General features: G+C 49.6%; 1 protein-coding gene and 2 long non-coding RNA genes across 3 annotated transcripts; 1 reads left to right on the top strand and 2 right to left on the bottom strand.

Moving 5' to 3' along the window:
• Positions 1-4,571: 4,571 nt before the first annotated feature.
• POU3F3 (POU class 3 homeobox 3) lies at positions 4,572-6,080 on the bottom strand. The gene has a single exon (XM_074609593.1). It carries the CDS (start codon positions 6,030-6,032, stop codon positions 4,713-4,715), a length of 1,320 nt encoding a protein of 439 aa, XP_074465694.1. The 5' UTR covers positions 6,033-6,080; the 3' UTR covers positions 4,572-4,712.
• Positions 6,081-9,391: 3,311 nt separating this feature from the next.
• On the top strand, positions 9,392-26,330 carry LOC141751960 (uncharacterized). Its single transcript, XR_012583929.1, has 2 exons — positions 9,392-9,523; positions 25,734-26,330. It is a non-coding gene; the product is annotated as an uncharacterized LOC141751960 (long non-coding RNA).
• LOC141751957 (uncharacterized) lies at positions 22,576-26,867 on the bottom strand. The gene is made up of 3 exons (XR_012590155.1): positions 26,556-26,867; positions 23,775-23,849; positions 22,576-23,677 (listed from the first exon to the last, which is right to left on the bottom strand). It is a non-coding gene; the product is annotated as an uncharacterized LOC141751957 (long non-coding RNA).
• Between the last annotated feature and the right edge of the window lie 411 nt (positions 26,868-27,278).

The following is a 27,278-nucleotide window of genomic DNA, read 5'->3' as shown; positions in this document are numbered from 1 at the left end:
CCTCGAGCGCTCGCTCCGCGCCTGCCTCCGAGGCCGCGACTTGTTGCGTCCCTTTTAGAGTTTGATTAATTACCCTGGAAGTTAAGCAAACTCAAGTACATGTGGCGAAGAAGCTCACGCCTACAGTTTGGTCCAGCAGCCTGCCGGTTACGCGGCTTATCTTTACCCTCTCGTGCAAATCGCAACAAGCATCTCTGCGCCTCAAAAAGGCGCATCCCTCTGTGAATATATAGAAGTATCGCTTTGGCTGTAGCTTGAAGATGTTGATCATTTATTACAAAAATAAACGAATAAATACAACAATATATTGTTGCTTTCAACAGGATAAATATTTTACAAATATATAATTTAAAAAAACAAATTTAATTGTTAAAATTATTTAAAATATTACACTTATTGATAAAATTATCAATAGTATATACTGCATTTCATATTAGAACCAATTATTCTCTAAACGTTCCATTGAAAACCATTCATACAAAACAAGTTATGAGCATTGTAATGTGCAAACACGAGTCACTACATTAAAGCATAAGAATTCTGTAAAGATCCGATAGGAACCGCTGCGTTTTTGAAACCAAGGTAGAGCTCTTTCCTAAATTCCGGAAAATACGCGGATCAACAGCAGTTAGATGACTGTTTTAAATACACCTGAAAATGATTTATTGTGTACAGACTCGACGAGGGGAAGGATGGGATGTGAGTGAGAAAACTGGGGCGTAGTAGAGGACCGCAGGATACGAAAATGTAAACTAAAAATAATCACATCTCGGGATTACCCAGACTGATCAAACATAACTTTGTAAAACATTTGTCTTTCCTTTAGGCAGAAAAGAAAAGAAAAAAAAAAAAGAGAGAAAAAAAAAAGAGTAAGGAAAAGGATGCCGACTCAGTTACCAAGCACAGAACACTGATATTATAAATGAATACAATTACTAAATTCATTAGGAGATCTGGCGATATATAACAATATTTTCATTATTTACACGTGTAACAATATAACCCTTAGCGCAAACCTCTCTCAGTTATTATCTACCTCTTGTTATCTCACAGACTCACAACCCTGAAATTCCTAAATACATTCAAAGGATTCAGTTTCTCGGGAAGGGGCGGGGGGGGGGGGCGGGGGGGGGGGCGCCCATGGCCTCACTTTTTTTTTTTTTTGGTGCAGAACAAGTCCAGGGAAGGGGCAGGTTTTGCCGGTCCCTCCAACCACACGTTCCTCCTCCAGCCTGAACCCCAGCTTTCCTCAGGCAGCAACCCGCAAAGGTGGCTTTTTTTTTTTTTTTTTTTTTTTTTTTAAAATAGAAACCAGCCTAACGTTATTTAGCTCTTTGTTGCCATCCCTAATCCGGCAACTAAATCCCGCTCCGAAATTTAAATAGACCTTCTGCTCCGGCTCTCCTAAAACCGCTCCCCTTCGCCTGTGAAGCCAAGAGGATCCCACCACGCGTGGGGACGGTACCCGGGCACCCGCAGCGCAGCCCGGCGCTGCCCGCCGCCTCCCGCGCCCGGCCTTTCCCCTCCCCAGCTGCCAAATTAGCCAGGAGCTTTTGCTAAAACGAACAAAAGAAAGAGCGTCCTTTACCCTTTCGGGTTTTCTTCCCCTTTGTTGGGTTGGTTGTTTTTTTTTTTCCCACCCCCTCCCCTTCTCCCACCCCTCCCCATCGCCCTTTCCTCCGTGTCAGTGGGGCCTTTCGGATTTCACAAATCAAACCGACGGGGATATTTACTACGAGCTGGTGTTAAAATAATGCATCCCGGTGCACGGCTCTCAGGTTGGCTTTGATTTATGGACTGACACAAGGCCTATCTGAAAGGAAGAAACGTTTGTTGGTCCCTACAGCAGTTTTCTGGGGGTTTAACCCCCTGCCTCAATAGCACGGAGATAAGCAAGGCGCGGGGGGGGTGGTGGGGGGGCGCGGAGGGCGCGGAGGAAGGGAAGGAGAAGAAGGTGAGGAAGGAGCCATGGACGAGACGGATCATAAAAGAAAACCTTATTCTCCGGTAGACTATCAGTGGGGGCGGGTGGAGGCGTTAGATGGCAGCTCTCAGTTCCCACAGCCTCCCCGCTTCAAAATGAAGAGAGTTGGAACGGTCATTCACTTGCCCCTATATCGCAATAAATTATAGCGGGTAAATATGACAGGCCAGCTCGGGCATCTATCGGCATCTCCGACGTTACTAACACACGCATGTGTTTGCAAAGAAGGTATGGCAGCGCTACGGCAGAGTGGAGGAGAAAACTACACTACATCACTTCACACCCCATAGAAAAACCCTTAAAACAAGAACAACAACAACAGCAACAGCGACAACAGAAATGGGAAACTGGGCGGACCGCACGTAGGATGCTGAAAGTGTTATTCTATATATCCTTTTTTTGGGGTGAAAAAAACCCCAACCTTCTCCTTAAATCATAAAGATAAATTAAATACAAATATTTATACAGACATAAACCGCGTCAAAATAAATTATAGCTTAGCCCTCCCCCCCCCCTCCCCTCGCAACCTACCCCCCCCCCCCAAGCCTCAGTTTGGAAAGAGAGATAACAAGACCGAACTTTTGGAAACGTCCCTGCTCTCAGCATCGGCCCTTCGCGATCGGCGGGGAGGCTCCGGCATCGCCCTCGCCGCGGGTGCGAGCCTGAACCGAACCCACACGGCCCTTCCTGAGACAAAGGTGACCTTCGGGTTGAGCCTTAATCTCGCCTTCCTCCCCCGTGACACGGGGTCCCCGGGTGGACGGGAGAGGGGGTGTCCCGGCGGAGGGACGGGCGCGGGGGGAGCGCCGCGCCGCGCAGCCCGCGGCGGGGATGCCGGAGGGGCGGCTCTGCCAGAAGCAGAGGGGTCGGACCCTCCGTATCCCCCCCCTCTCACTTCAGCATTTGCAGTATTTCCCTTCAACGAACTTTTTTTTTTTTTTTTTTTTTTTTAAGACACAAGTGTTTATGCATCAGACACAGACTATTTCATTCTAACAAATTTATTTTCTCAATCAGCTCTTACGGAATCACTACTCAAATTAAATTACAATCAAATTATCACATCAAAAGATACCCTTATTACCTAACAACTGTCCATATTTTCATTTCATTTTGATTTGTGCTCGTCTGAAAAAAACACGTAATACAAGATCTGGGGAAAAAATAAATTACCGTTTTGCAGCAGTTCATAGGTATTCTGAATAAAATATTAAAAGAAGTCATTTAATGAAAATATAAAGCAAATTTTTTTTAGATCAACAACGGATCTAACAATTCTATATTGCCGTCTTTTTGAAAAGTCTGTTTATTAAAACCTACCAAAAACACTGCTTGGAAATGGCAGTATTATATAATCACATCCACAGCACCCATTCAATCAAAGTTGGCAACGGATTTAGGAGAGGAGAAGTTCAGATAAGTGCAGCTGCAGATGCTCAGTCCTTCTAAATCCCTTTATCTGAATCAGTCCAGAAATAAAAAATAAAAATATTAATAAAAAAAATATTAGCAGTGGATTTTTTTTTATGACTCTTCCGTGATGATTGGCAGCCGTCAGGAGCAGGACTTTGACAGCCCTAAATTATTTCCCTTTCTCTCGCTGGTTCCCTTAATTCATGCAAAGTCCTTCTACAGAGCTCGAACTTTAGGGACCAACAACCTCTCCTTCTCCCACCCTCCCCCCGGCGTCTGTCCCTCCCCCCTTTCTCCTCAGGGTCAGTTTTTCGGCGTGCGGGCATTTATTTCCATATTTTTGTTCTATAGCTATACCTATATATATAGATAAATATATATATATGTATTTGCTTCCCTATGCAGTCTGCTTGTTTTTAGTGCTGTGTGCATATTTTATTTTTTTTTTCTTTCCTGGGAAAAGTGGCCCCTTTCATTTTGCAGAATATATAGATATATAGATATATATGTTTTCAGAGTGGATGTCTGCCTTGCACCAAAATTCTACGGTTTGGCCAAGAAAAACAGGGTGCTGGAATGCAGCAGGCACCCTCTGATTAACCAGATTATTTTGCTTCTGCTTCCCTTTTTTTTTTTTTGGATAGCTCCCATTCAAAAAAAGAAAACAAAACAAACAAACAAAAAAAGAAAAGAAAAAGGAAGGGGGGGAGAGGGAGAGAGAAAGGAGAAAAAAGTTTCCGTGATTCATAGAAGAGAGCCCTTTTGGGGATAGGGGGGAGAGTGCGGGGAGGGGGGGCGGAGGAGGGGAGAGAAGAGGTGCAGACATCAATGATGTTCCTCGCTGCGAGAGGGGGGCTAATTTGGAGAGTGAAAAATAAAAATAATAATAATAATAATTAAAAAAAAAAAAAAGCCCAAGCCCACCCACCCAAACCCTCTCCCCGCAACCAACCCCCCCCCCGGCACATCTGCAGTTTTGGTGCATTACGCATCTCCACCCCGTTTTCCCAAACACGGTCTAAAACGCTCTCGCTCGGATCGACCTTCTCCACCGCTCCCTGTCGGTATCGATCTTATATATATATATATAGATGCACGCGGATATCCATATATATATAAACACAAGCAGTCTGAACGAGCCTGGATCGTGTGTGTGTGTGTGTGTGTGTGCGTGCGTGTGTGTGAGTGTGTCTGTGTCAGCGTGCGGCTGTGCGCGGCGGCGCCGGTTGCCGGTGGCGATGCCGGTGCCGGCGGCGGTGCCCGGCCCGGCCCGGCCCTGGCTGCCCCCGCGCCCCCGGCCCGCCCGCGGTGCCCCTCACTGCACGCTGGTCTGCAGTCCGTGGTGAGGGGGCGGCGTGTCGGAGTTGACGGTGCCGACCTGGGAGTAGACATCGTCGGGGGTCTGCTGCTGGATCCCCGGCGGGGTCATCCGTTTCTCTTTCTGCCTCCGATTGCAAAACCAAACCCTGACCACCTCCTTCTCCAGCTGCAGGCTGTCCGCTAGGTTCGTAATCTCCTGGGCGGAGGGCTTGGGGCATTTCAGAAAGTGGCTCTCCAAGGCCCCCTTGACACTCACCTCGATGGAGGTCCGCTTCTTCCTCTTCCTGCCCTGGGCGGCGATCTTGTCGATGCTGGTGGGGCTGCCCGTGGAGGAGTCGGCTTCCTCCAGCCACTTGTTCAACAAAGGCTTCAGCTTGCACATGTTCTTGAAGCTGAGCTGCAGGGCCTCGAAGCGGCAGATGGTGGTCTGCGAGAAGACGTTGCCGTAGAGGGTGCCCAGCGCCAGCCCCACGTCGGCCTGGGTGAAGCCCAGCTTAATCCGCCGCTGCTTGAACTGCTTGGCGAACTGCTCCAGGTCGTCGGAGGTCGGCGTGTCCTCGTCCGAGTGCGGGTCGTGGCTGTTGACGCCGCCGTGGTGCGGCGGGTGGTGCCCGGGGTGCTGGTGGTGGTGGTGGTGGTGGTGCCCGGGATGCTCGCCCAGCTCCGGCGTCTCGCCCCGCACCAGCCCGGGGTGCACCAGGCTCTGCCCGCCGGGGGGGGGGCTCAGCATGCCGTTCACCGTGAAGCCCCCGGGCTGCGAGTAGAGGAGCGACTGCTGCTGCTGCTGCCCGCCGGCCATGGAGGGCAGGTGGGCGGCCGCCGCCGCCCCCCAGGCCGCCGGGTGCCCCTGGTGCGGGGGGCCCAGGTGGGGCGGCCGGTGGTGCAACGCCGCGCCCGAGTGCAGGTCGTCGCGCCCGCCGCTGCCCTTGACGTCGGGCGGCGGCGGCGGCTGCTGGGGGCTGCCCGTCATGCCCACGGGGCTGCCGGACCAGGGCGAGCCCGCTTCGGCGGCGGCGGCGGCGGCGGCGGCGGCGGCGGCGGCGGCGTGGGGCAGGGCTGTCACCCACTGGTGGGCATGGCTCAGCATATGGCCGCCGTTGCTGGCGGCCATGGCGCCCGGCATGAAGTCGCTCTGGACCATCTTGGCCGCCGGGTCGCCGCGGTAGCCCCCCGCCACCGAGGTGACGGCCACGCTGCCCGGCTGCATGCCGCCGCCGCCGCCGCCGCCGCCGCCGCCCGAGTCGGCGTGGACGATGGAGCCGGCCGCCAGGATGCCGTTGCCGGGGAGGTAGGGGTTAGAGGTGGCCGCGGCCATCCCGCGCCCGCCGCCCGCCGCTCGCCCCCGCCGCGCCGCCGCCGCCGCGCCGCCGCCGCCACCGGCTGCCGGGCGCCCGCCGCAAGCGCCCTTGCCCGGCGCTGCCGGGGCCGCTGCCGGGGCCGCCGCCCGCGCCGCCGCCGCCGCCGCCGCCGCCTTCCCAGCCTCGCCGGGGCGCCGGGGCGCGGGGTTCACCTGCTAGCGCTCCGCGGCGCGCTCTCCTCCGCCCGTCCGTCCGCCGGCCGTCCTGCCTCCGCTCCGCGCCGCGCTCGGTGCGGTCGCCGGCTCTCGCTTCGCCTTTTTTTTTTTCTTTTTTTTTTTCAAAAAAAAAAAAAAATCGCTTTTCTTTTCCTTTTTGTGTTTTTTTTTTCCAAAAAAAAAAAAAAAGAAATATTTAGCTGTACATATATTTATTTCCTCCGCCGCCTTCTCGCCCGAGTTTGCTGCTCACAGGGAGGAAACCAAACAAAGGCTAAAAAGCGAAAAAGAGGGGGGGGAATCAAAAAGCCCCCGTGCCTTCTCCCCTCCGCTCCCCTAGGAGTACATCTCCACCTCTCAGCCTTCCCCTCTCAGAGTGAAACTTTTCCTTTTCTTCTTCCTTTAAGGCTTTGTGTGTGGGTATATTTTCCTTTTTTCTGTCTCTCTTTCTCTGTCTTTCTCTCTCTCCTCGGCTCCTCGGTCTCCTTTTGCTCTTTTATTTGCAAGTTTTGTTGGTGTCCTAAGAAAACTTCCTGTGATGATGATGGTGGTGATGGTGGTGATGATGCATTTCTCAAAGTTGTGCTGCTGCTGGAGCACTTTGTCCCCTTTGAAACAAGAGTCCTGCCGGAGCCTTCTTGCTAGAGTCACGCTCTGGATAAGACATTTTTTCTCTCTACCTTTCCTTTAGGCGGTTGGAAAAGGAAAAAAAAAAAAGTAAAAAAAAAAAATTAAAAAGTTGAAATTTCTCGTTACCTCGCGAATTGTCTCTCTCCCTCTCCCGCTCGCTCGCTCTCTCGCTCGGTTTGTTGTTTTTTTTTTGGTGGTTGCTTGCTTTTTTTTTTTTTTTTGTTGGATGTTTGTTTTGCTTTTTTTATTTTAATTCCAGCAGTTGGTCGAGGGAGGAGGCGGAGGAGGAGCGCCTTGGCGGAGAGGTGTGTGTATGTGTGTGTGCATATATGGTATCCTTTATACACTAACTCCAGCGGGGAAGTTGGCTGCCGGGCTGGCAGCGCGCACTGGCGGTGCCGGAGTCCCGCCGCTCGCCTCTCCCCGCCTCCCTCCCCTCTCCCGGGCCGTGCCCGCTCCCTCCCTCCTTCCCTCCCTTCCCTTTCCCTCCCCTCCCTCCCTCCCCTCCCGCCGTCTCCCCGCCGCCGCCGCCACCGCCCGGCCCCGGCCGTGAGGAAGCCGGCCCCGTCCGCCCCTTCCCATTGGCTGCCCGCCCCGTGACGGACAGCCCGCCGCCGGCCGCGCGGCCCCCCTTCCGGCCGTTCCGATTGGCTGCTTTTTAATTTAGGCAAAGTGGCGTCGTCGCTGCTCCGGCGTTGCGTCCCCCCGTCTCCCCCCCCGCCTTCCCGCATCCCTCCCTCCATCCTTTCATCCCTCCTCCCATCCCTCCATCCCTCCGCCTCTTAACTCTTCCCGCCCGGCAAGACACACACGCACCTCGGCAGCTCTCCCGCCGCCGGCTCGGGCAAGGGGCGAGCGGTAATAATTAATAATAACAACAAAAACAATAATAATAATAACAACAACAACAACGGCGCCGGGCGGCGGTGGGAACGCACACACGCATCCCTCCCCCCACCCCCGGCACTGCCCGCACCGCCACCCGGACCTGCCTTCCCCCCCCGCCCCACGCCGCCCCGGCTGCCTTTGTCCGCCCCCGGGGCCCCGGCAGCCCCGGGGAAGGGGCCGCCCCGTCGGCGGGGGAGGCGGCGAAGGGGAGAGCCCGTCGTCCGGGGCTGTGTCGCGGGGAGCCGGCCCCGCGGCGTGAAGCGCCGCGTTATTCTTTCTCGTCCGGCGGAAAGAGTTAAGGGGGGCGGGGGAAGGCGGGGGAGCGGGGAGAGGCGGAGGGGGGGGAAACGCGGACTCGGGGGGGGATGCGACCGAGCGGAAACGCCGCGCACAGGCAACCTCAGTGAACCACGGCAAAAAAAAAAAAAAAAAAAAAAAAAAAAAGAGAAAGTGGCAACAAAAACAAGGGCAAATTGAACGCTCCTTGGGGGACTGCCGGTGCAATAACACCGCTCGGACATCCAGGGGACGCGGCGCTGCCGGCTGACCGCCACCGCGCCGTCCCACGCACGCCGCCCCGCACACGCGTCCCTCGGGGCGCGGCGTGGGCATTCAAACGCGGAGTGTGGTGTGTCGTGTGTCCCCCCCTTCGCCTGGCCCTGCCCGCCACGCTCCCTCCCCCCTCACCTCCGCCTCACGCCGGATAATTCGCCCCCCGGGAGCGACGAGCCGCGTCCCTCTGGCAGCGCCCTCCCTCCGCGCCCCTCCGCGCCCGCGGAGCCAGCCCCGCTGCCCGCCCCGCGGCCGGTCCTCGGGGCTCCGTCCAGCCCCCGGCTCGCCCAGGCAAAAAATACCATGGTGGGTAGGTTTAGAAAAACCATTAAAGTGTCGCGTACGGATCTGAAGGGCACTGGTAACTAAACCCCAAACATAACGATTTTTTTTTTCTTTCTTTTTTTTTTTTTTGTTCCCATGCGTCCTCCAAAGGTTTCTTTTTTATATATAAAAGATCCAACACAGATTTCATTGAATAAATCTGAGATCTCCAGGTGCAGACGTTTGAATAGTCAGTGCCAGAACCCCATGTTTTCCTTTCCAGCCGATTTTGCTTGGATCAGGCTCAAAAACCGAGTGAGTCTCGTGGTTTTGTTTACACTGAATGGGGAGGATAGGAACGGTGCCATGGGGCCGTCTTTCATTAATATACAGTGAGGATTTTGTCTAAATTACTGCTATGAATTTCACAGTACACGCTTTCAAAAGCCGTCTCAGGTGGCCTGATGAAACGTGATAGCGCCTCTGCAAACAGATCTACTTTCTTAATAAAAAAGGAAGGGGGGGGGGGAGAAATCCCCCCAAAATAAAAAAAAAATAAAAAAAATGTATACCCTCATAACAGCGACAACAAAAAATAAAGCTCGAGCTGGAGTAATGTCTTTTATTTAAAAAAAAAAAAACAACCAACACACACAACCACAACTTAGTTCCCCAACTCTTCCCACCCCCTCCCTTGCAGAGTGTGATTGTTTTGTCTGGAAAAAAATCCAAAGTATAACAAGGGGAGAACAGTTAGTGCTGATTTTCATTTGCATAAATTTTCATATATTTTGGTGAAAATAATAGACTAGTGGAGAGCGGGGCTTAGTGGAGTCAGTGCAAAGGAAAATCTTAACATGGATCGTTTCGCTGGAGTTGAGAACATGCTTTTTTCCCCCTGTCACCTTATTAAAATCAAAAATTAAAAAATAATTCTCTAAATCCTGGAAGTATGATCGGTAAGTGTTTTACATTTTTTTATCTACTTTTGTTTTCTTTAAAGTCTTCTGGATATATATTTTCAAAAGCTTAGGACAAGACAGGGAAACCCATGGCAACTGGCTGGAAGGAAACAGGCTTAAAAAAAAAAAGGGAAAGGGAAAGGAAAAAAAAAATCCCACCAGCAACAAAAAGCACCTTAGTGAAATATTACATAAAAAGCATGGAATGAATCCAAAGCTCAAGGCAGCAAAGCAATTCTTCAGCGCTGGAAAGTCTTTCTGGTTACTACTTCACTTTTCTGGGCACTGTTAATTATTGTAACACCATGACTCGGGAGTTGGGGGGGGGGGGAAGGAAAGCTCTCGAAAATATTACAGATTTGTGAAGGAGAGGAGAGGCAGAGATGCGGGCTGTTTTCAAACGCTGCTTCTCGAAGCGGTGTGGTGGGGGGGGGTGGTGGGGGGTGTCTGCCGGCGGGTGGGGAGGGGGCCCGGACGGTGCGGCGGGAGGGAGCGGGGCCGGAGCCGAGGCGACCCTGCCCCGGTAGCCGGGCACCTGCGGGCAGCGCCGGTGCGGACGGACGGGAGCGGGGGGCGGGGGGAGAGAGGCCGGGGAAGGTGCGGAGCGGCGGTGCACGCAGAGGGTTAATATTGTAACTAGGGAACAGACGGTTAAGCACAACATCTAGAGCTCTGTAGTGAAAGTCCATCAGAAAGAGTATAATCAATCAAAACTAACCAGGACATCCCTTCATTTTATTCTCCAAGGAGATTGGGGCTGGAGGATTACAGACCAGATTTCACTTTGTTTCTCTCTCCTGACAGTCTTGCCTGTCTCTCCGCTTTCCCCGAATCCCGTCTAATTGAGAGGTATAGGCTAATGATCTGAAACTCTTTTATAGCGTTTGGGTCAGTGTGATAAATAATGTGATAAATAATGTAGGATGAAATTAGTAGGCCAGATACCGCTCCTGAAAACTTTACCGAGGCTTAAATATCCCATTACGTGACTTTCATTTGTTTTAATTTTGCCTTGTTATTTGCATAATTTTTTTTTTTCCTCCCCCCGCCCCCCGTCTCTGTTGCTGCTCTTTTGGATACACAATAGCTGGTGATCATTGTAATTTCCTAGAATTAGTTACTTCTTTGGAAACGGTCGATAGTCAAATCAATAAAATGGCTTGTAAAACTAGGGAGGTATAGGTTTCAATTTGGGGGGGAGAAGAATCGCTCATTTTCCACTTCTTGTTGACGTGCCCAGCGTCTCTTTTGACTGGGGTTAACTCTGTGTGCTCCATCGGAACAGATGCCGTATAGAGCTGCTCCCTCAAGATCATTTGTTTCCTTGATGGGGGAACATTTCTGAGCAGAACATATTGGTTGCCATAGAGAAAGAAATAAAAGGAAGAACACTAGTCACATTAAGCTATATGTTTGTGCACTGGGCTTTAGATAAAAGGACCCCAGTTCAAGCCAGAGAGAACGGGGCCAAACCCGAGCTTCTTAGCTTCACTAAAACTAGCTTTATTTTGTTTTGGACTTTTACGGTTGAAACATGTAAGCTAATTTTATTGGCTGTCGTTAATTTTATACGATACGGCTTGCTGAGCAAAATCAACTTTCGCCGCGCTTCGCCAGGCGCCGGCCGCCCGCCAGGGGGCGCCCTGCAGCACCCCAAACTCTCTCTTCCCCCCTCCCCTCCCCCAACTCTCCCCCTCCACCCCAGTCCCGTCCGCGCCCGGCCCGGGGTTGGGGGGGGGGCAGCCTGGGGCTCTCCCTGTCCTCGGCCCCCGGTCCTCGGCCTCTGCCCCGCCCCCCGCCCGGGAGAGGGAGCCCCGAAACTCCCGGGGCCGGCGGGGCGGGAGCGGAGAGGAGCGGCGGGGAGCGGGGGGTATCGGGGGGGGGGGGCTGCCAGTTCAAAGGCCGCCCCAAAAGTGTCCCAGTTGGTGCGATGCCTCCAACAGACCCGAGGCCTGCGAGGGAGCGAGAGCAGCTAATCAAACACAGGCACGGGCACGCCGTTCGGGGTAACCTGAGGTGCCACGCGGGTTTTATTTTTTCTTAAATTTTTTTTTTTTTTTTCCCGTCCAAATAAGGCGCTTAAAGCCTCTGGAGATGCAATAAAACGACTCGGGTTTTTTTTTAGATCATTTAATATTTAATCGCCGTATTAAACTTGAAAAAATAGCTGCTTTTTTTTTCTTTTCTTTTTTCTTCCCCCCTCCTGCCCCCCCTCCGCCCCCCTCAAGCTGGCCACTCCCCCCCCCCCTTTTTTCCCCCCCCTCGACTTCTCCATCTGCGGGAGCCAGAGCCGGGCTCCCCCCGTCTCCCGCCCTGGCCGCACACCGGCCGCACACCGGGCACAAGTTGTCGCCGTCCGGGACACCGGCAGGCGTTAACCTCAACTGAAAACCAAGAACATCGACGGCGACCACAGCTGAGCTCGGCACAGCTCGGCTCACTGTCCCTTCCCCAAACACGCAGAGCCTCAGCCCCTCATCCCGAGCGCCCGCTCCTTTTCTCCCTTCCCCTCCCTGAGTGGTTGCAAGAGTGAGAAATTTAGGGTTTTTTTGTGGCATTCCTGCCCGAGCACGGCTGCTTCTCTCCCTCCTCCTCCTCCCCCCTCCGCTCCCGCCGGCACCGAGCTGGGCACGGGCGGACAAACGTGGCTGCAGCATCCCCTTAACGCACCTGCAAGGGGGATGTCCCGGGCAGCCCCCGGGGGGGCTGAAGAGCAGGGGAAGCGGCAGCTCCCCGGGGGCGGGGGTGGTGGTGGGGGGTTGAAGGCACTTTGTTCCCCCGCGCTGGAGCCCCAGCAGTTTCCGTACGACTGGGAAAGTTTTATTCCTTGCCTCCATAAAGGAAAGACCAATTGGAGCCCTGGAAATCACACAGCCCATAAATATGATAGATTCTGGCAAGATGAACTCCCCGCCTAAAAACCTAACACATATACACACACCAAAAGAAAAAAAAAAAAAAACGGGGGAGGGGGGAGAAAGAGAGAAAAGTAATCAAAGAGAGAAAACGACTTACAAGAATATACACTTTCCATTTAAAGTGTCCGTGGGTCTTCATTTGGAAAACGGAGTCAAGTCTCCGTGTGTATTGACCGTGCGGGGAAAATGGTTGAGATATTTACATGAACAAAACTTTCCACCTACCGCATTTGGCGAAATAAAACCCTAGCAATATTCCAGACTAGTAAAACACATTTCCAGAGCGCAATGCTCCTCAGAAACGTGGTCGCTTAACTTGAGATTTACCGTAGTTCAGCGAACATTTCCCTCGCCTCCGAAAAGAGCGGGTTTCGGAGTCGAAAGAGCCCGGCAAAGTTCAACAACACGGATTTGGGAATGAGCGCGTTTCCCCCCCCCAGTTTTCCTCTGCCTCCCCCTTCCCCCAAGTGTAACCTGCATTATATTTTAAACAAAACAGGAGTTAGCAGCTCCTCTGCTGTTTTCCCGCATCAGTTAGCAGCGAGCGGACCTCGGGGTACCGCAAGCCACCAGACAAACTAACGCTAAAACGAGCAACAAGTTAATTCGGCAAAACTTAACTTTACCGCCTGCCTTTGGAAAAGTCCGGTTCGGCCAGGATTGCCCGGTTTGCGCCTGAAATGGCACCCTAATCGTAACAGTGTTACAGAGAGCATATTTTCCCCCCCAACACCCCCCCCCCCCTTTCTTTTAATAAATGCCTATATTGTCCGAATGGACGCCTTCGGAAAATGAGTGTAGAAGCGATACTGTCGCGGAGGTAGGGAAAAGAAAGTGAATGTTTACCGTATTTAGTATTCATTTACTTATAGTGGGAAATGATTAGGTATCTACTAATATAACCGTGGAGACCAACTGCCTAATTAGCATTTACAAATTAAAATGTTAAACATAAAGACATACTCCGTATACAGTCTGCTATATGTAAAACACATTCGTGCATAATACAGCAGTCAGCTGAAAACGTGAAGTTGACTGGCTTCCAGATATGTAGCGTTCTTGGCTAATGTGATCTGCTCTGGGTTTTTCAAGCTTACCCATACTGTAGTTCATAGTTCTTATGACCACGTTGATAGCTGCACTAGGCATATTACACTACCCAATCTGGAGGAAATAGGAAAATACACAGATTACTTTTAAAGGCTGGCGATAATAACGATAACCACAATAGGCAGGCGGATCATTTATCCATACCTTTTATTCTGAAGGCTTCACTCGGAACCTTATTTATTGTTTTGAGCATAACAAAGCATATCGGGTTCTGTAATAAATTAGAACAATAATACGGAACTGCACATGCAAAGCAAGATAGCTTTTGAAAACGGTGTCCTTTCTTTCCCTGCTGCATAATTCTGATATTACCCAATGTGTCATGCTTAGGGTTCACCTCACACGGACTGTAATGAAAGTTGCCAAATGAATGGAACAATCTATCTGTTGACTTGAACTCAACGTGGACACGTTACATATGATGGAAACCTAATGCTCCCACCGACGTTAAAATCAGAGGGATATGTGGTTCCAATCCAGCTTCTTGAACATGTAGATTTTTATTTATAAGAATAATTGTGCATGTAGGGACATAAAAAGGGGATTTACAAGTTGGAGTCTTTTAAAAGAGACTGTGAAAACCTTAGTCCCGCTTTTATTAGACATGATATCATTCTGATTTGCGTGCTTGCCATCTCAATAGCGTTTCACATGTGAAAAAAAAAAAAAAGAAGGATCCATATGCATTACATAGATTTTCTTTTACGCGCATAAGGACTGGCAGTCTCTTAGTGGATAAGAGGGTGAATAATTGTGATACACCAGAAAACAGTTCGTGCAGTTTGGCAGCTCTGTTTTTTATTATTAGATTTTTTGACATTTGAACTTGTCTATTGTCTGAGGAGCTCAGTGCAGATTGCAGTAGGTCAACCTTAAGGCTGCTCTTTTTGGCATTGCACACAAACATGCACACGCTGTCTGTTCTCCTTGCGTGAATGCAGCAGCTACAGTTTTACCGTCTTTTTTTTTTCCGATTTTTTTTTTCCCAAATGCACATGTATTTATATTTATCTAATCCGCTTGGGGTTTTCACGGTCGTGTGGTTAGTTTGTACGCGTGTTCCTTTTACCCCCGTTCCTCCAATCTATATATTTGCCTGATGTTGGGTACTTTTAAGTACTCAGTCGCTTTTACAGCGGTGTAATTCCAGCATCACGGGTGTTTGATAAAAGGGACTTGGGTAGCCCTGGGATTAAATGACATATTTCCCCGCAGCTTCGCTCAACTCCATCATGACTCCTACAGTCCAAAGTTAACATTATTCATCATCTCCTCGCATTTATTCCCTCCTCCTCTCTCTAAATTCAGCCCCGCCATCCGACTACTGAAACAATTTCTTGCCGCCTGCTAGAGCTGGGGAGGGAAGAGAAGGGAGGGAACGGGGAGGGAGGGGAGAGGCGGGGACCCGAAAGCCCGGGGGCGAGCTCGCCGCCACCCCGCGGCCCCGGGGGCGGCTCCCGCTCCGACGGCCCTTCCGCGGGCGCGGAGCGGGCCGCGGCCGCGCCGAGGTCCCAGCAAACGGCAGCCCAGGCGGGGCGCCCCGGGGGGAGAGGGAGCCGCTGCCGGGAAGAAAAATGCGAGATAGGGATGGATCCCCCCGGAGTGCGAGGGGGGGAAGGGAAGCGGGAAAACTGTATCGAACCCGGGTAGGAGAGTCACTTTGCGCTGGGAAAATCCAGAGATTGCGCCTAAATAACTTTTCCCCGGAGTGATTTGCACCTCTTTCTCCTCTCGTTTGGTCGGTGCTGTTTTAAATTGAGACGCTTCCCTCATCCTGCCTGGGCGCAGGGACTCAGGCCGAACAACAACCCATCTCCTCTTCTAGCGGTCTTTCATTTAAATATGTATCCAGATCCATATAAAAGCAGACGCGTATATAGATACACGCACACCCAGGCATGCACAGACGCATATACGTCCAGATTTGTTCCCCTCTTCGCTCCCCCCTTCCTTCTTTAACGAGCGCCTGATAACGCGTTTAAGGCTTGTTATTTGAACTCTCAGATCAGCATGCAGAAATGTAATTGCATCGTTTTTCATCAGGAAAGAAAAGAAGGAGGAAGGCGGGGGGGGGGGGGGGGGGTTCGGGAGGGAAGCCCCCACATTACCCTCCCCCTACACACACAGACACCCAGTGCTCTGTAATCGCTGAGTCACCGTATTGGGGGTCAGTGGATAAAGACGAAGGAGAGAGCAGCATCTCATTGAAAACCCCGGCGCAAACCGCATCCCTCCTCATCTCCAGCCTGGAGATCCCTCCCCTCTTCCTTCCCCTGGATTTATTAATCCGGATTTGGAATAAAGTGGCCCAAGTGCAGCCAGAGCCCTCTTTTGGGGCTGGATATCCTCCTCAGGCGCAGTGGGACCTGCTTTGTTGCGGCGGGGCGGGGGGGGGGGGAGAAAATCAACATTAAATTGCTATTTGGGCTGTCGGTGATTGGCGTCCTTTTTGGGGGGAGGAGGAAAGGGGGAAACACCGGCCAGTTCACCTAGGGATATAAAGAAAGGGAAAGCTTTCTCTGGGGCTGGGCTCTGATCTGGGCATGTTTATTCCTGTTTGAACGCTATTGTTCCTGCCAGCCTTTGACACAAACAGAAGGTGGGGGGGGGGTGGAAGAAGGGGGGGCGGCTGGAACAAAGCTACTCAAACCCAAGCAAGCCCCAAAGGCGGAGGAACAGTTTATTTTCTTTTTTTTTTTTTTTTTCTCCTTTAAAAATGTATGTGACAAGACTTTTCTGTTTGAGGTTGTTTTCTGGGTGTCGTCGTGTCCGGCCCCCCTCGCCCCCCCCCCCCCCCCTTTATGAGCTGAGAAGAGTGCCTGGCTGTGATTCACTTACCAGGGCCCATTTAGAGAGGTACATGTCCCCCCAGGTGGGTGCCAGGGAGCCTCGCAGGGACAGCTTCTTGGGCCCCTGGGCCGCCGCTGGGGTTGAAGGAGCAGACTTGAACTCGGTCTGCGGCAAGGCCTGCAGTGGGAAACAAAGAGGCAGAAATGTTGGGAGCCCAAGGAGAGCCTGAAATACAGAGAGGCATTGAGCTTCCCAGAGATGCTTCAGCTTCTCAGTGGGGGACAGGGCAGGATCCTTTTTGGGCTGGCTCTGTGCAGTTGAGGGCTGGACTGTACAACCCACACTGAATCAGAGGCATTGTGTGCAAATGAATAAGCGCACATTGTTTTGAGATGCTGCTATTGTATTTGGGGCTGGGGGGGAGGAGGGGGTCATATTTTGTGAGCGTGTGTGCGCGCGGGTCTGTGTGCTTTCCAAAGGTGAGTGCAGATTGCAATAGTTGCTGCTCTGTTTTTGTTTGTCAAACAGGGCCCTTCTCTTGGGAGAGGGGCATGTGGCGGATCCCAGCCCAGGATTACATTAATCAAAGCATTATTTCCCCAGGGATGCGCAGCACAAATGATAGTAAATCCTAATAAAATTGGATCGCTGAGAAATTGAGCGCTTAAAGTAATCTGCTCTGCCTGATAAAAACTTCAAATTTATAAGATATTATGCATCCCCACCCCCAAACACCTTAGGTATCATCACTATGTGTGTGTATTATACATCTATCTGTAGGAGAGAAATCACTGCTCAGTTTAACAGGCCCATCACTGTTGAATATATACATAGATATAAGTGTGTGTGTGTGTGCACGCACACATGTACCACACACACACACACACTCAGAGCCATAAAATAAGCTGAAATCTATATGCACGTAAAAATAATGACTCTGGTCAATATTTCAAGGACTTTGCATATGCCACTTTTGCTGTGGCAGGTGCTGTTGAAGGCTGGGACGAGGCTCTCCATGGTTGTGTACCAGCACTGTAATCTTGCCTGGAGATTTTCTTGCTTTTTACTGACGCTTACCATGGGCCTCCATGACGGCACCCGTAATCCCAGCCCCACTAAGAGCAGCTTTGCTTTTTGAAGCTGTGACCATGGGGGTTGTAGGAAAATTAAGAAAAAAAAAAAAAGAAAAAGAAAAAAGAAAAAGAAAAAAGAAAAAGAAAAAAGAAATACATGGACATGAGCATTTGAAGCTGAGTTTAGAAAGCCTCTGAGGGCATGAGCTTCAGAAGGAAACTGTCTTGGACTGGGTAGGCATATTTGAAACAAGGGACGGTGTTCCCAGGCCAGTTATTTTGCCATGCATGCTGCATGGAGGGCCAGGCTACCACCTCCCCTGCCCCTTGGCTACGGCCAGCGAAGGCCAGGGTAGCCACTGGCCACTCGCTGGCTTCAGACCCTCAGTCTCAGCTACTTCCTCTCTGCAGAAGGAAAGTTTGTTTATAATTGCAGCCATAGGACACGACAGGAGGCTCAAAGAGACCCACTGTCCAGCAGGAAAAAAAAAAAATAAAAAAAAATTGCTTTGTCCCTCCTTCTTCCCCTAAATGACCGCTGTGCTTCCAAATGTGAAAGGGGCAGACGGCATTTCCACTCCCCCAGCCAAAACTCTTTGAAAGGCTGCGAGTTTCCCCCGCAGTTATAAATGCCGATCATTCCTCCTTCCCCCGCCGTCCCGGGACCCCATCCGGCCCCGGGACCCCGTTCCCCCCGCGGCAGCCGGCCCCACCGAAGGCCCCCACGCGCGACCGTGACCGGTCCTGCCCGTTGCCCTCGGGCGGACGCGTCCCGTACGCCTCTCCCTGCCCCTTTCTGTTCTGGCATCTCGAGGCAGAACGAAGGCGGCTCGTCCCTTCCCCTGGCGTGGGATTTTCCTGCCCCGTCCCGGCCGCGGGGGCTTGCGGGGAAGCGGGGTCCTGTCCCCGCAGAGCCCCATTGAGGAGGGGGGGTGGGTGGGGGGCTGTTCCCTGACGGTAGCTGCCCCCCCCCTGCGTGCGGGCAGGGAGGCGGCGGGGAGCGGGGGGGGGAGGCTGAGCCCTCTCCCAGCCCCGAAATGACGCAGCCCCTGCTCCAGCATCGTCTCCCGTTTGGGCTGGCTCCATTTCAGGAGCTCCGTCTCCCCCCACCCCCTTCTTCCCAGCCTTCCTCCTTCCTCCTCCTCGCCTCACCGTCACTCTCAAACATCCCCCCCACCCCACCCCCCCGCCCGTCCCCCCCCCCCTTCCCCCCCACCGCCCCAAACTCCTTCCTCAGGACCGTGGGATGCTGGTGCGCTCTGGTGAGAGTTGCCGGTCTCCATTTCCAAGCGGGGAGCCGCCGGGAGCGGTGAGGCAGACGCGGGGGGGGGAAAGGGGGGGATGTGCGGGCCGGGGGGAATGGGGGGTTGGTGGCGAGAGAGGCGATGAATGAAGGAGGGGGAGAGGGGGAGGCCCCGCACCGGCGCATCCTCCCCCCCCTCCAAGGAAGCACCCCCGCTCCCGGCAAGGGGCAGCCCCCGCGCTCCCCGCCCGCCGCCGACCCCGCGCACCGGCAGCTCCGCACCGCACCGCACCGCTCCACGCCACCCCCGACGGGGCTCCTGCCGGCTCCGCACGGCTCCCCTCGCCCCCCCCTCCCCCCCCCGCGGCGTGTGCGGAGCGGGCGGGGACCCGCTCACCCCACCACTGAGGGTACCGTTTTTCCTCTATCTCCCCTCGCCCCCGCCCTTTTCCTAAAAAAAAATAACCCCAAACCACCCCCACACCCCCCCCCCCGACACCATTAATTTGCATACCATTTGGCAATACCATCGCTCGGCATTCCCCCCCGCCCCGCACTCTTTTTTATCCCCCCCGCCAAGACCTACCCTTCTCCCACCACCTCCCCCGCCCCGCATCCCGGGTGCAACCGGATGACCAAAAAAAAAATAAAAAATCAAAGCTGGTTCCAATTTACCCCAGTTGTCCTCCTTTGAACACTCCCAAGGTAGGTATGGCTCGGGGTGGGATCCTGCGCTCCCGCTCCCCATGTGTTCAGCAAGGTGCCTTCCTTCCCTCCCCACCCTCCCCTCCCCGCTTGCTTTGCCTTAATTGGCTCTATCTTGATGTGCACTTGTTTTGTTTAGCCTATTTTACCATTGCGGACGAGATAGGCAGAAAAAGGAGCGTTTGACTTGGTATGTCTCTCTGATTTTTTTTTTTCCCCCCTTCTCTTCCCCCCCCCCCCCCCCGCTTCCGAGGTTAATTTGCATTTGAGGTCTAATTCCTATTTCAAAATCCCGGTGTTTCAGGACCGTATAGGAACAGGGCATTCACTTCTGTTTCTGAGGAGGAGACTGTCCTGTATTCGCTCTTCTCGGTATAATTTCATTGTGTTCGTGAGCGACGGGGATTTACATCAGTTATTCTGCGATTAGTTTTTTAAAGAGTTAGATCAAATTTAAAGAGAAAAAAAAATCTTATTCTTTAAATGGTAAAGGGAGCAAAATACCAGGCATTAAAAAAGGAGCACACGTTATTAACAGTGTTGCAAACTTAAAGTTTAAGGCACAGACTTTATATTCATATAAATGTATTAATCTGCATTCCTCGGAGTTGGATTTCTAGCTCCCGAACATCTGATTTTGATGACAGTCAGAGAAAGTCGACCATAGAAATACCGAGGTATATTTATATTTCCTTACCTCTATTTACAGGTGATTTTACTGCTGTTTGCTACTCTTGCTCCAGCGCTTTGTAATTATTTCACTCCTGAAAGGCATTTGGTAGGATTAGATGCTGCTTTACTCATTAAAGATTTTCAGCCTGCCCAGGTATAACTTCCATCCACATCTCTGGAAATAGTTATGTGGCCATGTGGACTTTATGGAAAGATTATAAAAGATACATGGTCATATAAAAAGATTCTGGTTTATATCCACGGTTCTTTCAGTTCTTTGGATGTGATGAAGAATCCGTCTACGTTTAGGCCTTTATAGGTCCGTTAAGGACTTCCTTCACATATTTTATTCATATATATAAAATGAATTTTATTTATATATGTAAAGATTACATGAATGGCATATGTTGCATAATATGCATATGGGGCATTTTGAGTATTTCTACACGCACACAAATTTATTTTTCACAAATGTATATGTGTGCGTACATGCCTGTTTATACACGTGCGTGATGAAATACATGCTGGAAGAAAAAACTACCCAAAATAAAAAATGTTCATAAAGGAAAAGCTGTTAAGGTAGTTCACTGGGAGTTTGCGTCTGGTGCCTTGCAAAAGTCACTTAAGTTACAGACTTTACTGTCAATATCTACACACACACCCATCTCAGCACAAAAATATTTGTGCATGTATTTGTCCTTCTAGCACTAACTAAACAGGGCTATGAATTATGCCTAAAAAGATGCTACTGAGATAAAAAAACCTTATAAAATAGTAATGGAAAATGGAATTTTATATAACGCCAACAACTTTAGCATGATTCTTGGCATAAGCAATTTAGTGCAATTTCATTTGTCTGAACCAGAGTGATATTACAAAGTGAATTAATAGAACATTAGTACTGAAAAAAAGAAACACTTCTTCCTTTGAAATATGAAGTGCCACTAACTTGAGATGAAACCTGAAAGTCAGTGAATAATATATGGGAAATATTAATATTTTAAATGTATCATATTTAAAATTGCTGTGAACTTAAACAAGGTTTCATATCAAGAAAAAACAAGTAATTCATTTGAGGCTCCAATTTTATATGCAACATTTTACAAATGAAGCAATTCACTAAAGAAGTGAAGGCAGGTATGTAAGCATATTTTGGTATTTTGCACATGAAATACGGTCATTATGGAAGATGAATTTAATTTGGGAAATGATAAAAAAGAACATTTGTTTTATTTTTCTAGTGCGCTGCAAGGAAAACATTTTTAAGTAGCTGATTAATGAGATGAAATGAACTGATACGCCCCATAATACCTGCGTGGGCTTTTATACCTCGTGAAACCGCACCACAACGGGACCTTTATAAAAAGTATGAAGTCAAGTAATGCAATCATATTTTAAATTTAGAACGGGAGTTGATACGATTCAGCTCGATGTCGTAAAAAGTGAGCCCTCTGGCACTTGGCATTACGTTATTTAAAAATTACTCCTGCAAGGAAAGTTAATAGAAGGAGTGCAGCGGGGTTGAATCCCAGCGCTAAAGCTCGGGGGCAAATTGCGGTGCCGCCGCCTGCCCTGCTGTTGGTTGTAGTGGGGAGAAAGCGTAGCCCGCGGTCCCCTCCTCACCACAAGGTCTATTGACTCCAGCGTTTCACTGCCCTGCTCCAAGGAGCAGGTGCGGCTCAGCCTCTGGAAGCCAACCCTTGTGCTCCTCAAGATGGGCCAAATCCTGCTTGTCCTGTTCATTGAAGCCACCTGGAGTTTTGTCTCATCAGAACGAGCAGGATCTGGCCCTCAGTCTCCCCTCCTTGGTGTATCTCCATTGGACCTCAATACCAACAGAGGGATTATTTTTGTGTTTGTTTGATGTGGACGGAGTTAGGTCTGGCGGCCACAACGACCTTGCCCGTAGGCCTAAGCCCTGCAAGGGTTAGATCCTACCCAATTTGGCTCTGGTGAACCAGGCCAGCAATAACTGCAGTTGCTACGTATGATACATAGGATACACAGGATACATGCGACCGGGCATTTTGAACAGTTGGGCAAAACCCCATGTCTTTGAACTGATGGAAAGCGCTGGATGCGTATTAGCTTAGCGAAAAAGGGCAGTTGCATGTTCTGGGAGAGACTCAGGCTGTCACGAGGACTGTAAGCACTTAGGAACTGTCTTGTTGAAGGACAGCAAAAGTCTGGTTAAGTCTGTAACCTGGTTCCCACCAGGAGCTAGTTGCAGGCGCCACAGAAGGAGGCAGAAGTTGGGGGTGGTGGTGGGCGGGGGGCAGGACACGCTTCTCACCTGCCCCACAGCAGATCTCTTTCTGGCCACTGTTACCCAAGGCCCTGGGACGTTTGCTATACTTCCCCCACGTACCTCCCATTAATTTCAGTAGCTGGTCTTTTCCTTCCAGATGCCCAGTTCCCTTCTGGAACTCACTGTAGATATTTTAAATTCAAAATAACTGGGATGGGGAAAAAAACCCCACCTTTTCCTTTTTAAACAGTTATACTGTTTTATCACAATTTGTTTAAAAATACATATCTCTGCTGTGAAATAACCTTTCATTCCACATTTATACCCATATGCACAATGTTAACTCATAGCAGAAACAACATTTTAAAACAGTGTCATGCTTATAGGATAATTATTAATCTTGTCAGAATAAAAAGCATACTAAAAGTACTCCATACAAAGGTTTGTGCCTTAACGTTTTTGAAAGTTTTTTCTTTAAAGTAATCAGAGATGTCATAACAAAGGGAGAAACTATACGATATATAGCACATAGTAAAAGTATATGACTCCTACAGGACTATTTAGAAATATACAAAGATTATCTTTTTTCTCCTTTTGGCTAGCAGACTACTTGATGAAAAGGTATGGTTTTATTTTTATTCCTGCTTGTGTATTACAGTTCTATGAGGATGATGTGAAACTACAAATTCCAAATTTTAGTAGCTATAAATGATATAAAAATAAGGAAGAGAAATGTTCATGATACGTATCTGGAGGGATAAATACACAATAATCGTGCAATCTGAGAGCAGAAAAAATAACTATTTGACAATAAAACAGATGCTAAATACAAACAGAATAATATTGTTCTAGTGAGAAATATAGCAAATAAAATGCTACAAGAAAAAGACATTTTTGAGACGGTCTCTGTTTAGATCTTTTCCAGTTGAATGTTTGTTTTTAATGTTTTGTGATCACCGAGGTACAGTTAGTGGACAAGTTAGTCAAAACTTTTCCGTCTTGGTTTTCATACCCCCTATCCACAAATCCAAAAATGTAACCTGCAGCAACCTCACTTAAGGTTAGGGAGGTGGTTTTGCTGTTCGTTGCCTGGGATTTGCTTGAAGTCGGATTTTGTACGCTCTTGACTGGTGCGCTAAAATTGCTGGGGCACGTGAGCTGGGTTTGGAGGGTAGCTCCTGGTTCTGTGCAGGAGGGCCCGCTTTTTCGGACAGGGGGTTCATATAGGCACAGGAAAGAGATAACTGCAGGAAAGGGACTTACCTGGGCACTTACCCCTTCATTTGATTTCCGCAAGAACGGTGAAAACTCGGTATTTAAAAAAAAAAAAGTGCCCACTTTTCTTTAGGAAGTCGAGCGTGGACATAGAAATCCGACTTCTGGTATCTCTGGCTGAAAAAAAAAAGGTAAAATGCTATCACTGGAAATTTCTATTTTTATCTTTGCATAGGTTTAGCATCAGCCCTACGGATATAAAACACAAACCTACTTTTCCCCATGCGGTAACTGTTTGCTTTGCCTTTTCCTTCAGAGAGGTAGGAGAAACGATTAAGCTGCTACCGCCCTGAAAAAAGCAGACATCAATAATAGAAATTATTGTTCATTACTCAATTAAGAAAATAAGAAGTCTGGAATCTGCATAGGGTGAATTATGATTTTAAATGCTGATGGTTTGACTTTCTGAAATTCAGATCTTGGTGCTAAACTCTTCCAGCTATTTCTCACTACCGTTAGGAAAGAATAAGATGCAAATTTGAAAGGCCCGTTAGAGGGACAGCCTTCTGCACTGTGACACGCTGAAACCTAAGGAAAATATAGCAAATGTTTTTCAGAGCAGCCAATGGCTGGGGAGAGGAGAACATGCCGCAGACGCCTCTGCACCCGTGAACCCTGAAGCAGGTCGCGTGCACCTGGGGTTACGGGCTCCTCTTCAGAAGAGGAGAAGCAGGAGAACCAAACCCCACGACTGGCTATCAGTCATAGTCTCCTCAGTGCAGCGCCATCTATTTTTGGGATCAATTTTGGCCGGGCGGTGTCGAGCCCAAAGTGGGGAAGGGGCCCAATCCAAAGCTCTGCGCACCCCCGGTGCCCACACTCCAGGGATAATTTCTTTGTCTGCATGCGATGGGTGAAGCCATGACCCTCCTCCCAGGGACAAGCCGGCCCCACAGCCCCTGGCAGGAGCTGGGGTCCCCAGGTGCAAGTGGTGCCCCTCTTTGTTGTGCCAAATCCATAAGGATGGGGGTCCCCTCCGCATCCCGGCCCCAACTCCACTCTTTGGTTTCATCTCGAACCGCGCTGCTAGGTTTTTATTTTATTTGAAATCCTGGCTTCACCTAGAAACGATTGGGCTGTGCTCAGCACCGCCTGTCTTGATAGGTTTGAAATTTCAGGGAAACCTCAATACTGGCATTTTATAAACACAGTAAGCAAAGCACGCTGGAATACTAATGGGTGAAACGCATTTTAAAGGGGCACCATCGCGTTGTAATTTCGCCTGTTAAAATATATCAGCCAGGGCAGTTTGGGGGAGTTGCAGCAAAGCCACAAGTGTTCTTCGCAATTTAAAGCTGCTGCGTTTTAATTCTTTCTTTTTTTTTTTTTTTTTCTGCCACTGTGAAAGATCCCTGGAGACAATGGGGGCTGTGACACTGAGGAACAGGTTATCCTGACTGTGCAGGGAGCGCCGTAAAAACCACAAAATGGACACACAGAATAAAATACGACACCGTCTTTCTTCCCTGTTTTCTAATTTTTGGCATTTATAGTAGTTATGTTGCATCAGCTGCGGGTAAAAAGGGAAAAAAAAAAAGGAGTCGGAAATATGGTCCCTAAACTGACAGAGCCTCTTTAAATTTGCTTGAAGAACATCTCAGGGAAAAAAAAAAAAAGACAAAAAAAAAAGACATACTACACTGTTCTGGATTTTATTTGTTTAAATGCAAATTTATGGAGCTGGCCACACACCAAAAATTGGAGAGTTTGGTACTGCAGTTGCTTTGGTGTATTTTTCAGCATTGTAATGGGCTACAGGGAGACAAAGGAGAATATGAATATATGGCAGTTGATATTTAGATTTGGGTGACATTTTTGCTTGTTGTAACTGTCATTTTTAAAAATCCATTTTCCTTCTATCCTGCTATTGAATTGCAGCAGACGTTGATACGGAAAAGCTGGAATTATTTAATAACCGAAATTAGGAGTGATTTTTGTACTATATTTCTCATTACCAACCTCTCGACTGATGAGGAATCCCGAGGTCCAGACTAAGCTCTCCCCTCGGGCAGAGCGGGCCGTTAAAGAGTGAGGTGATGGACAGACCACTTCCTCACCCCCAAAACCTGCTTCTTTACAAAGCAGTAGAAAACAAGCCCTTTCATAGAGCATGGAAAAGCAAGCTCAAGCATGACGCTACTATCACACCTTTCATGGTATTTTTTTTTTCCAGGAGCCTGTCCCTGATTTTAGTCCAAAGGAGCTGCTTTTGGGAATTGTGTGTCCGGCTCCGGCGTTAGCCTGCTAAGGAAGAGGTATGCCCTTTGTCCCTCACCTGCAGACGGCTCGGATGCTTTTCCTTTTCCGAGGCGAGCACTTCCCAGTGGGCTGCATTCAGAAAGTGCTTTTCACAGCATTAGTACAGAACCAAGTTACAAAAGAATATTAATCTAATACATTCCAAAATTCAAATATGTGTGATTAATAAGCATTATTATCTATAAATAAGGCTCTAATGATACTTTGGCAGTGTTGTAAACACAAGAATCAGAAGCAATTATTGTCATTATTGTTCTGCAAGTACTTTCCATGAATACCAAATGGATATTACTGTCCAGCTCCTTGGCACATAGAAATCCTGTAAAGAAACAGTTGTCAGTCAGTAAGGTCTGGCCGGCTGCTGTTAACTACGTTTGTCTAAAAAGCAGCGTACCTAAAGACAAAGCCCACAAGTTATCGAAAGCAGGACGATTGTTGCTTTAAAAATTCTTCTTTGTCTTTTGCAACCCCCCGAATGATGTTAAATAAAGCCTGTGAGAAAGTTTTCACATCCTGTGAGATGAACTGTTTGTGTGATGGCTGTGATTAAAAATGGAAACGGATCGTCTGCCAAAAAAGCTGCCCTTCTTTGTGCGAAACCCACAAAGGTGAGAACGTCCCAGCTGAAAGGTGGTGTGAAAATAATGACAAGGACCCCCCCAAGCCGTTAGAGGTAACCCACAGCTAGTTTTCAAGGGTGCGGGATGAAAGGGGCATTCGTCCCCGTCACGTTTACCTCTGCCTGGTTTGTACAGGTCCCGTAGACTCAAGTCACGCTGGTGGCCGGGTCCCACTCGCTGTGACACCCCCACTCGCCTTCCTTTGGCAGTCTCACCTCCCTCACCAAACCTCACCGCTTTAGACGGCGCCAGCCAACAGCAGCATTTTGTGGTGGGTGTCATGTTGTTCTTCAGATGCCAGGGTGTCATCGTGAGCGGGAACAGTGTGGGTCTGACTCTCCGAATCTGCAGGAAGAAAAAGAAAAAAAAAAAACCAAACCCCAAACAGTAAGCTTTACTTTCCAAATGTGTTCAATTCTTCTTTCCTCTCCTTGATATTTGGGGCGTGCGGCACCCTATACCATGTGGTTTAACATTTTGTTCTCTATTTGTAGGTCAACATTTCCATGATTAAACTTCATCCTTTATTCAGCCTGTTCTGGCTAGGCTTTGCAGCACATGTGATATAAGCTGTTTTCACAGCTAGTAGGCCAAATCTTACTCTGGATAAGGGAGCCAAACATATGTGACTGAGTCAGACACTTAAATCAGCTCCCTGGTAAATGGGAGATAACTCCAGGTGCAGTGTTGAACACTGAGAACCAAAAAAGTGGGAAGGGTGGCCAACGTTCCTCCGTGTGGGAAAGGAGACATCCTATGCACACAGACAGTGAAATCATAGCCCTGCCCAAATCTCTCTCTCCCACGTTTGCCTGAGGATACGGAGCCCTCTTCGCTGA

Source organism: Larus michahellis, chromosome 1, assembly GCF_964199755.1.
Source record: "Larus michahellis chromosome 1, bLarMic1.1, whole genome shotgun sequence".
NCBI lineage: Eukaryota > Metazoa > Chordata > Aves > Charadriiformes > Laridae > Larus > Larus michahellis.
This window is presented reverse-complemented; position numbering and strand designations above follow the sequence as displayed.